The sequence below is a fragment of the Photinus pyralis genome, unplaced genomic scaffold (assembly GCF_008802855.1).
Source record: "Photinus pyralis isolate 1611_PpyrPB1 unplaced genomic scaffold, Ppyr1.3 Ppyr1.4_unclustered_Scaffold847, whole genome shotgun sequence".
NCBI classification, from domain to species: Eukaryota; Metazoa; Arthropoda; class Insecta; order Coleoptera; family Lampyridae; genus Photinus; species Photinus pyralis.
Window position 1 is genome coordinate 1 of NW_022172384.1, and position 11,336 is coordinate 11,336.

Genomic DNA, 11,336 nt, shown 5'->3' on the forward strand with positions numbered 1-11,336 from the left:
AATAGTATATTAAGAAACAAGTTTCATAAGGGGCGCGTTTAACGCACGAGTTCAAGTTTAGAAAACGAGCCGCTCGCGGCGAGTTTTCTAATGAACGAGTGCGATGGGGCGTCTTATGAAACAAGTTTCTTATACTATTTTTTCTATTGAGAAGAAATTTTCGAGAAATTTTTATCAAAATGATGTTATAGTAACTTTTTGTAACTAGGGAATTTTGATATAGAAGTTGTATTAGTGTAGGTTGTATTAAGTTGGCAGTACCACGTCCCAAATATTTCACTTATTTAAATACACTCTCATCAATTTTGTTTTAATTAATAAACTTCAGAAATTAGTACATTAACTGTGGAACAATTCATAAAGGCAAAATGCAGTCCTTCGTCCTTTTATATAAGTTATGTGAAATTCAGTCGTGTCACTGTCGATTAACGACAAAGCTAACAGCTAACAGATTTCGCCCATATGACACTGCTTCTACTTATATTGGTGACTGACATAAAAGAAAAACAAAGGTTTCTTTTCGCGATTTGCCATTAACGGTCACTAACGGATCGGTCCTTAGTGGGTTGTTGTTACGTGATAGGTGTCACTCATTACGACGGGTTCGGCTTCGGATCGTCACTTCCTCTTAGGAGCATAACGATACTACACAAATCAGGCTCACGATATGAATAACGCAGAACAAGTGCTAAAAGCAATAGCTGCTCCTTTAAAATATTGTTTAATGTGTTCCGAAGGTATCCTCGTTGTCATCCATTCCCCATTCGAAATCTCCTTTATAACCTGTAGGTCGTTTTTGGAAGATAGGTACACTATTCGTACTAGTAATCATTGTTCACAGATTGTACGTAGATGTTGAACGTGCTACAAAAAGAGGCATTAATCATTAATGTACAAATTTACCTCAAAGCCCCACATTTTTGATATCTCGGTTCTTACGCTACATACCGTAATATTTAATTCCCTTTTGAGTTTTGGAAGGAGAAAGTAATTAAGTGGTTTTTTCATATTGTTCTTCTTGTAATTTGATTAACACTTTATCAGCCTTACATGTCTCGCTTTTAATCAAATAGAAAGGAAATCTTGTCTTTCTGTATATCAAAACATAACCCTAATTTGTAAATAAATACAATCGAATGTCAAATAGGGTAGTGAATTTAGGTTTTCCTCTTTAATACCAACTTAAAAACGGTGCGTTAATAGGTCTCATTAACGCACTGTTTTGAGCGGAAAACAGTGCGTTAATAAGAACATTTAAAAATCGAAATAGAAAAAATAATAAGTAACACTTACCTGAGTGTCACTTTAATGTCAATTTGAACTAATTTGCACGTAAATCAACGCAGTATCTATCTTCGTGTTATTCATTTGTCACCTCAAAACGTCAAAACAGTTTGTTGTATAGTAGTTTGATGACAGTTTGCGCAGTGCAGAGAAAATTAATAATTAATTATTGAGTTGAAATGAATGGAATGAAAATGAATGAGAACGAGGCAAAACGAGTGCGAGAACGCAGTGCAAATTTTACTGCCGATGAGAAGATACTATTACTTAATTTGATATCCAAACATAAGTCCGTCATAGAATGCAAAAAAACTGACCAAATTACCTCAAAAGAAAAAGATTTGGCTTGGGATAACATCCAAAACGAGTTTCAAATGTGTAGTAAGGTGTATCGAACGAAGGAGAGCATAAAGAAATTTTACGAGAATAAGAAACGAGACACACGGAAAGCAGCAGCTGCAGATCGTGCGGAAAAATTCAAAACCGGTGGAGGACAGATTGAAGATACTTTAAAATTCTCTGATCCTACCCTGGAGTTAACCATGGCCATCATGAATAAAAAGTCTGTGAGTGGATTACATAATCCATTTGATGATGATTTAAGCGAAGAAAATGTTAATGTTGGAGATGCCCTTAACCTTAACAATGATGAACTACTATTTGTATTTGAAGAAGTAATTTTAATTTAATATATTTGTCTCCAATAAAGCTATGAGTAATTATTATTTTAGCATAAAGAAATGGCAGAACAAAGCCCACCATCAACCCCAAATGAAACTCCTGTTTCATCAGCACGAAAAAGAATTCATGTTAGTTTACACATACAAAACAAATTTGTGCTATATTTCTTTTACAGGAAAAAGACGACTGGGCATCTTATAAAGCTGTAGATTTAAAGAAGCAAACGAGTTGTAAATTACGGCAGCCAAAAGCAAATTGGACATCTCGTCGTAGACCTGTGGTCACGGAATCTGGTAACCTGGCACTTCAATATGAAAAATTGGCTGAAGTGAAAGCAGAAATTGCCAATGAGCAGTTGACTTCCATAAAGGAAGAAAAAACTGAACGAGGTTTGAAATTGGAAATTTTGAAATTGGAAAAGGAACAGAAATTGTTAAAATTTAAGCAACTTAAAGAAGAAATAGAATTGAAAAACCAATCATTTCAACTTGATATCCAATCTAAACAGTTGGACATTGAAATTAAAAAGCTTCAGCTGGAGTATTTTTCAAAAAAAGCAACTTAAAATTATCATACCAATATAAAAATAGCATGATTAAGGTATATGTATTTTTTTTAATGTTCCCATTAATAATGTTAGGTTTGTTGCAATTTATAGCATATGTTGTTTATAATGGTCATGTGTATAGTGAAAATTAAAAAAAAACTGTTGCGTGAAATAGTAGATATGAAAATTTAAAAAAAAATCATTTCAATACTGGGTTTATTGCAGAGGCCAATTTTTTTTCTTATAAATTTGCAAAATAATTATTAATAAGCTCATGTCTGAATCCGACAATTCCTATACCATCCATATTGGGAACAGGTATGTTACCGTTTTGTATTTGAACATCCAATTCGTGAATGTTCACTTCATCAGGTAGGTTAGGCACGTTTAGGTCACCAACTTGTAATGCTTTATTATGCAGAACTGAAGTAGCCATGATAATGCTCAGAGTGCTATTTATTAAGAGACGACAACCATATGCTAATATTGGAAATCTTCTTTTGATTACACCAAAACAACGTTCTATACAATTTCTTGTTCTTATATGAGCCTCATTATACAATTGTTGAGCTGGAGTTGCTGGGTTTAAAAGAGGTGTCATCAAGTATCGTCTATTAGGATACCCGCTATCTCCTATACAATAATTTAAGTTTTTAATTATTTTATGTTTGTATTAAAAATCATTTACCAAGTAATAAACAGTTTTCGTAAATATTTTGTTCAAAATTTACACGAACTCTACTGTTGCTGAATATTGTGGAGTCATGACTTGATCCTGGCCAGCGGGCTACTACATTCATAATCTTGAGATTGGCATCACATATCATTTGTACATTAATGGAAAAATAACCCTTTCTATTTCTGAATATTTCTGGGTCCTCTCCTCCTAAACAATCACAAAACGAATTTAGGTGTAAACAAAACATGTCCGAAAATATTACCCGGTGAATCAATCTTAATGTGAGTACAATCTATAACTCCTACGACCCTCGGAAATGAGGCTATATTGAAAAATTCTCTTTGACAAGCCATCATATCATCTGGTGTGGTTGCCATTTGAATGTATTGTCTGTACAATCTAGCGATGGCTTCTGACACTCTTCGTACAATTCTACATGCAGTTGATACATGTACTCCACAAAAATCGGCAACACTAAGCAAATGCCCACCAGTAGAATAAAGGCGTAAAGTTAACAGCAACTGATTCATGGGAGAAACACAGTTGTTTCTGTAATAATGTTCACAACTCAGAAATCTCATTATATTGAAGTAATACTACAACTTACCTATCAGTTGGAAATTCTAAATACATTTCAATCTGCTGCAAAATCTCAATAGCACAAACTTTACTTATTCGAAATCGCTTCCGAAAGGACTCATTGTCATATCCATGAAAATGGTCATTCCTGATATATATTTGCCTTGGTAACCCTCCATTTATTATGAAATCAATAATTTCCAGGTCATCATCATCATGTATAATGTCCATTTTTGGATTTTTTTAACGATACCATACGAACATAACCATACAATCTATTTAAGTTGTCATCAGAGCACCACTTTACTTAAGTAGGCATTTTCACGATTTAAGTGACACTTATGCATTGGTGAAATGACAAGTATACTTTAAGCTAAACTTAAAATTTAAGTGAAGCTTAAATATGTTGGTGCAAACGGCCATAAGGGAAGTAAAATACCCATAAAGTGGTTCCACTGTTCGTTTACATCATTTGGGACGATTGCATACAAGCTGAGCCAATTTTGTGTTGCAAGTCTGCCTTTAAACGTGACTTTATTGTTTAAGTTGAACGACCTCCGCAATCTTGTGATACTAGGATTTACAATATTTCCATAAAATGAGGTTTTCTGAGCAGTGTGGTCTGATATGTGTGTGTGAATTATTTGTGCGCTGACGTACTGATAGTTGGTATAAATATTATCAATACATGTTTTCGATAACGATGTAATTCTTGTATAGTCTGTGATTGTGGGATAGAATTGATACGAATTCATTAATGCCGAAAAGCGGAAGCATTCAGTAGAGGGTTGACTTCACCGTTCCTGATCGCGAGAATGGCGAACTATTTGCCTATGATGGGTTTAATCCCTTAGTCACTAGAAAGATCATAAGCAATAAGGAGCCAGACCCAGAAACCTTCAAGCAGGATTTAAGAAGGTTAATCACCATCCTAGTGACCAGGGGCTCAGACCTAGACAAGATCATTAAAAGGGCTAAGGAGGAAGCAAAGGAACCGATACGCGCTTTAAAGGCAAAGTACAGCATAAAGCCTCCAAGGTCCAAACTTAGCAATTATACAATTACTATGTCAAGAATTGGGGCTTGTTTCCCGGAGCAGGTGTGCTCTGCTATGCTGGCCAAGAAGACTGCAAGGCTAGGCATCCATGAGCAAAGTGCATTCGCAAAGGGGAATCCAAAGTGTGTTCTGACTCCGTTCTTTGCAGCTCTCATCCCAAGTCACAAGGTGCTAGGTCCGCTAACAGATGAATTGTTAGCTAGACACTTAGAATACCTTCACTTATTTAACTCATTCATGCACCAGAATACCACTGCTCCGGAGACAGACGACATTCAAAAATTCCAGCTCATCGCTCACTCATCACCCGTTCTTGATGATGCTATGAGAGTTAATTGGTGCAAGAAATCTGGCATATTGGAAGAAACAGTTACCACCAGAGGCACTCTCATTTATGATGCTCCTTGGTTAGGTCCGGCTAAACATGCAACAGCACCTACATCCCCATCTCTGTCGAAAAAGAGATCTGCAGAAGAAGCTGCCTTTGCTCGCAGTGATAAAACCAAGAGAACAGATTGAGCTTACCTTAGCTTAAGTTGTGTTTCTCTTTGAACAGTGTAAATTAGTTCCTTATTTTATACAGTCTAGAATTAGTGTTTTAGTTGACTTAATCATTTTGTTGCGCAATTGACTCTTTCATTCATTTATTTGTTCCTTAGTTATTATTAAAGACTAAAACTCAATAGCAGTTTCATTCATTCCTCCAAAGTAACAAGAGTTATATTAATTAAGACTTGCTTCCAATGCAATAATGCATAGTGTGACAAAGAGCTATCAGCTCAATCAATGATGATATTTAGCAGTTGATAGTTTAAAATGATCTATGCTCAATAAGTTGGTTCTAACCAAAGGTTAGGTTAAAATGGCAAATTAATAACAAAGCCCTTTCTGACCAAGACAACACACTAATCAAAATGACAAGACATGAACTCCATGGTGATATTGAAAAATCATGACAATCTGATCATACACCTTCCACCTCCAGTAAACAAAATGTGGAATATGACCAACCTTCTAAAAAGGTAACATGTTACTGATAGATTGCTTAAGCTTATAATTACGTTGTAGAGAAAATTTAGTGCAAGTAGAAGACGTCCTGCAACGGTGGTGACAGCACTAACTTCATCTGCACTTGGTGAAAAGTATAACAAATTAGTTGAGTTGTGTTTATAATATTTGTTGGTACCGAGAAATAATGCTTAATAAAAAACGAAAAACGGCGATTATATATATAATTATTACTATACATATATATATATATATATATATATATGTATGCGTATCACAGTTAAGAAAAAAGAAGATAAAACGTTTCTCTTGGACAAAGAACTGGTTGAAAGAAAGGGCGTGATATAGTCACATCTCGCTTCTGAGAGAACTTGGAGAGAATAATCCCTCTGATTTTCGTATTTATCTAAGAATGGATTGTGCAACGTTTGATCATCTTCTTAATTTACTTAAACCACATTTTACTAAACAGGATACAATAATGAGAAATGCGATTCCAGAAGAACGGTTAATGGGAGATCATATGAAGATCTTAAATTTTCCACCGGAATTTCGTCCCAAGCTTTGGGATATATTATTCCAGAAACATGTAAAATTATAATTGAAAAATTACGACAAGATTATTTAAAGGTAAGAGCTTTTTATTATTTTATAAGTACATTTTTTTAACTTGTGGCAATATCAATATTACATGAACTGAGTATTGTTTTCTAATGTAGCATGTTTCATAATATTGTCGAACATTAATGGCTGATTGAGGACCGGGATCTGTATAACTTGGTGAAGTCTTGGGTATATTAGTGTTGTTGAGTTTGAAATTGTTGGAGACGGGTTAGAGTTAGGAGTGCTTAATGTCCATGAACTATTCTCATAAAGATCAGTATTTCCGGTGAGGTGATGCAACAAGCCCCTTGTAAGGGTTTTTTGAATAATAGCTTCTGCATAGATTTGCTGAATTGGGTCCATGCGTCGTAATTTAGCAGCTACATTTGCTCCAACAACCTCAAATTCGTCACTATTGTCCCGGGTAAGGGCTGACGTGCAAGCTCTCAGGAAGTTTTGTGTGTCTTCCTACTCTGTTTTTTCCCTCTCAAGAGCAAGAAATGTGGTAGAGAACGCGTTTGGTGTTCTCGCGTCGAGGTTTAGAATCCTACATACTGCTATAAATATCAAAATCCAAAACATAAAGTATGTAGTTCTTGCGATATGCGTTTTGCATAACTTCTTTAAGAAGACACAGCTCAACATATGTAACTGCGACTACCTTTGATAGAGAAAATACAGAAACGTGCACTGTAGAATAAGACTGGAGACATCAAAATTCGCAAATAATTCCTTTACAACAGAAACACCATTAGAAATGTGCCATTTGAAGCAAAACAAAACAGAGAAAATTATTTAAAATATTTCACAGGTCCAGGTAAAGTTTCTTGGCAAGAAGAAATGATAAGAAAAGGAAAAGCTTAAATATCTTATTAATAAGATGAAAATTCTTATGTGGACCATGCGTTGTACAAATATTTAAAATACCGTCATCTGGGGTGAAGGCGGACAGTTTTTGGATTTTTCTATAGATTAGTCCCACGCCATTAGGGCAAAAATTGTCAAAAAAATTAATGTATACACCTCCATATTTGTAGAATGTGATTTCATATAGCTTTTGAAGAAAAATGTTACCCCAACCCCTATTTTTTTTGGTCTAATGTTGTCCGCCTTCGCCCCTATGTGTGGGGTGAAGATGGACACCCATTTAATTTGCCTGTAAATTATTCTTCACACTATATATGGGGCGAATTCGGACAGAAAAAAATTATAAATATGTTTTTTAACACAAAAATCCAAAAAAAATGCAATTTACATAACGAAAACTCTTATTTTTATTCTCAAAAATACAAAAACATAATTTGAAAATACAACTCAATATTATAAAAGACCATAACACATTTAAAAAATAAAATCTATTTCTAAAAAGTCTAAAAATCAAAAATATTTGGCATTTGTTAAGGTCGAAAGTCAAAAATATTTGAGTAGGTACCTAGGTAACAACATTTTTTGTTCATTCGATTCTAACATCGTATTTCCTCAAACTGGGAAATTGAAATCTCTCGCGTCTTAAGAATTTGACATCCTTGATAATTTGAAAAATTTGGGGGCCCTCTACTAAGCTCTGATCTTTGGTATTGGGGTACACAAAGTGGACCCCAGTTTTCTCTGATTGTTGTTTCCTTAAAAAATTAACATAATAAACGTTTTTGGCTTCATCAACAATTTCTGAGACACACCCAACATAATATTTATGGGCATTCTTAGGGCAATTAAATTTCACTAACACAAAAGTTCCCTGTATAACATTAGATACTAAATCCGCATCAGTCTCTAAGTCCTCTTGACCACAGTTTTCCTTTTCATCACCATCAGTCACATCTTCGAGTTCTAGATCGTCATCGTTTGATTCAGTCTCATCTTCTCTTTCACTATTTTTTTCTAAGTCGCTGTTTATATGGTCAGCGCAGCTGGTGGATGGAGCCTCCAAATCTTTGCGTCCAATTGATTTTCCAGGTGCGATCTTTAACTTTTTACCTCGCTTTGGACGAAGATCTTGCGTTGCCGCCAACCGACTTTCTTTCAGAAATTCCTGTAACGTTGTTGTCCAGTGCTTCTCATTTTGCCGCTGATCTTGCTCTTGACTGGCATCGACATCTGGTATTTTACTTAAAACCACATTTGGATCGAGTGGGATAATTCCACATCCTCTAAAACCGGACTTAATGTTATTTTCAATGTTTTCTATATTTTTTATACACTTGTTGAACAAGCGGGGAAAATCAGATTTGGGTATACACCCTCTATTTTTGTTTTTCCACTCTCTTAATATCTCACGCCACGCTTTCTTCATAGGTGCAAAAAACGCCACGTCTAACGGCTGTAGAAGATGTGTTCCATTGGGAGGAAGCAACACAAAGTTGATACTATGTTGTTCACAGGCTTCTAAAACATGGAGTGAAATGTGACTTTCTAAATTATCTCCGATTAGCACCTTCTTCCCAAGGAGATTTCTAAAATACGGAAGGATAATTTTGTCGAACCAATCCTCAAAAGTCATAGCGTCGAACCAGCCTGACTTGGTTCGGTTGTACATCGCTCCCTCGGGGCCGTCCTCTATCCACGTGGGATACTTTTGAAGTTCAAGTGAAACCTCATGATACGCTAAACTTAAGTAAAGGAGTTATATACTGCCGGGATCTAATGAACTGTAGTGAAGAAGAAATATTGGAAGAACTGGGTGGAGAAAACGTTGTAGCGGTGAAGAGAATTAGGACCAAAGTTGGAGGTACCTTCATTGATACTCCCAACCTTATACTTACCTTCAATGCCACCCAACTTCCCAGGGTGATTAATGCGGCTTTTTATACGTTGAAAGTGAGACCATATGTTCCACAACCAATGAGATGTTACAAGTGTCAACGTTTCGGACACACAACACTAAAATGTGAGAAGGAACAAGTATGTGTCTGTGGAAAATCCTTACACCCGGGTTCTCCATGTGACGATCCAGTCGTATGCCTAAATTGCAACGGTACACATCCTGCAAACTCTAGAACTTGCGAAGTGTATAAAAGAGAGTTACAAATTCAAGAGATAAAGGTTACCCGTAAGGTGTCTTATCTGGAGGCAAAACGAATGCTTGGATCGGCTGTTACTTCAAACAACTCGTACTCAAATGTTGCTACACGCCTAACCACTGATACTCAACCCAACCTGGTATCTGAAATCAGAAAAATTGTTAAAGACGAAATTAAAGAACTTACCTCCACCTTAGTTGAGTATGTTAAACAATCAATGCCGAAACCAACCGTATCTCCGTCTCCGATAGAATTACCTCATGGAAGTTCTGAAGGAGAAACAACAATTAGCCGATCGAAACCTGGGAGGATTGAAAACCTTACCCAGGACTGTCATGTGACAATCGCGGATCCTGTTGATAAGAGGAAGCGAGATGAGGATAGTTCAACCCCATCTTCGCCAATATTAGATGAAGAAGCCTTAGATATAGAGAGAAAACAAATTCTTCAACAAAAGAAGAAAAAAGGATGGCCAAAGGGCAAACCTAGGAAAATCTCTCTCTAGTGTTGATACCCATACGTGATATATTTACTGTGATAATCTACCTACAATCTGTATTGAATTACCAAATCTGTGATATATCTGTCTCTTGTATCTGTCTTAAATTAATTGTTATTTGTTTGTAGTCGTCCCTTATACACTATGATCTGTTATTTATTAATATTATTTATTCCATTGTTGTTTCTTTTAATCTTATCTTTGTAATGGATACCAAAATTATCCAATGGAATTGTCGGGGACTATCCAATAACTTAAACGAGTTGAAACTATTGATTCAAAGACATACGCCATTATGTGTTGCCCTGCAAGAAACACATCTAAAACCTAAAACAAAATATAACATAAAAAATTTCAACATCATAAGAAAGGATTTCTACTCACCTGCAAGAGCCTGTGGGGGAGTGGCTCTCCTTTTACGAAAAGGTACTCCTTACAAACGAGTCGAACTAGATACAGAGTATCAAGCCGTAGCAATACAACTCGAAATAAGCAGATCTTTTACGATTTGCAATATATACGTTCCAAATACAAATTACGAGGTTGAGGAAATCGAAAAAATTATAAATCAGCTTACGACACCTTTTATCCTTGTCGGAGATTTCAATTCTCATAACGCCGTTTGGGGTTCCGGTTCAAACGACGCTCGAGGCAAAGAACTATTAAATTTAATTGAAAATAAAAACCTAAGCCTTTTAAACGACGATTCGGCAACGTTTTTTAATATCCGATCGGGAAATTTTGACTCCATCGATGTGTCGGTATGCTCACCGACCTTGCATACCAGCATAAAATGGGAGGTGGAAAATGATCTGTATCACAGTGACCACTTTCCCATAATTATCACAATCCAAGGCGATAATCGCCCGTTGAGAACGATAGCAAAATTTAAAATTGAACAAGCTGATTGGAAACGTTTTAGGCTACAACTCGTCCCTCCAAATCAGAGTGCCTTAAACCTTCAATCTCTAACCAGTTCGATTTTAGAAGCCGCCGAAGGAAGTATCCCTAAATCAAAACCCGGCCGTATCAGAAAAATGGTCCCATGGTGGTCACCTGAAATAAAAACTAAAATAACACTAAAGAAAAATGCCTTAAATAGATTCCGTCGGAATCCTACATTGGATAATCTAATAAACTTCAAAAAACGAAGATCCAAGTGTCGCCGAGGAATACTGGAGGCACAAAGAAATTCGTGGCAAAAATATGTATCCACTATGACACCGGAGACAACCAGTAACGAAGTCTGGAAGAAGGTGGGAGCAATATCCGGAAAAATCGGTCGCAATTACCCCGCGTTTTTACGCAATAATGACGGGATAATTACAAGCAACCTGCAGGATATAACAAACATCATTGCAGATCAATTCTACAAAGTT

General features: G+C 36.0%; 3 protein-coding genes and 1 long non-coding RNA gene across 4 annotated transcripts; 1 reads left to right on the forward strand and 3 right to left on the reverse strand.

The window, feature by feature from the left end:
* The first annotated feature begins 1,433 nt into the window (after positions 1 to 1,433).
* Positions 1,434 to 2,530, forward strand: LOC116183023. The gene is made up of 3 exons (XM_031503620.1): positions 1,434 to 1,958; positions 2,016 to 2,093; positions 2,141 to 2,530. The coding sequence occupies exons 1-3, from the start codon at positions 1,464 to 1,466 to the stop codon at positions 2,528 to 2,530; spliced, it is 963 nt and encodes a 320-aa protein (XP_031359480.1). The 5' UTR covers positions 1,434 to 1,463.
* Positions 2,531 to 2,753: 223 nt separating this feature from the next.
* Positions 2,754 to 4,071, reverse strand: LOC116183026 (putative nuclease HARBI1). The gene is made up of 4 exons (XM_031503622.1): positions 3,799 to 4,071; positions 3,454 to 3,740; positions 3,201 to 3,398; positions 2,754 to 3,145 (listed from the first exon to the last, which is right to left on the reverse strand). Exons 1-4 carry the CDS (start codon positions 3,999 to 4,001, stop codon positions 2,754 to 2,756), a joined length of 1,080 nt encoding a protein of 359 aa, XP_031359482.1. The 5' UTR covers positions 4,002 to 4,071.
* Positions 4,072 to 7,584: 3,513 nt separating this feature from the next.
* Positions 7,585 to 9,154, reverse strand: LOC116183024. The gene is made up of 2 exons (XM_031503621.1): positions 8,873 to 9,154; positions 7,585 to 8,823 (listed from the first exon to the last, which is right to left on the reverse strand). Exon 2 carries the CDS (start codon positions 8,729 to 8,731, stop codon positions 7,892 to 7,894), a length of 840 nt encoding a protein of 279 aa, XP_031359481.1. The 5' UTR covers positions 8,732 to 8,823; positions 8,873 to 9,154; the 3' UTR covers positions 7,585 to 7,891.
* A 71-nt stretch (positions 9,155 to 9,225) lies between these two features.
* Positions 9,226 to 11,054, reverse strand: LOC116183025. Its single transcript, XR_004147665.1, has 4 exons — positions 10,342 to 11,054; positions 9,783 to 10,284; positions 9,651 to 9,727; positions 9,226 to 9,601 (listed from the first exon to the last, which is right to left on the reverse strand). It is a non-coding gene; the product is annotated as an uncharacterized LOC116183025 (long non-coding RNA).
* Positions 11,055 to 11,336: the final 282 nt, after the last annotated feature.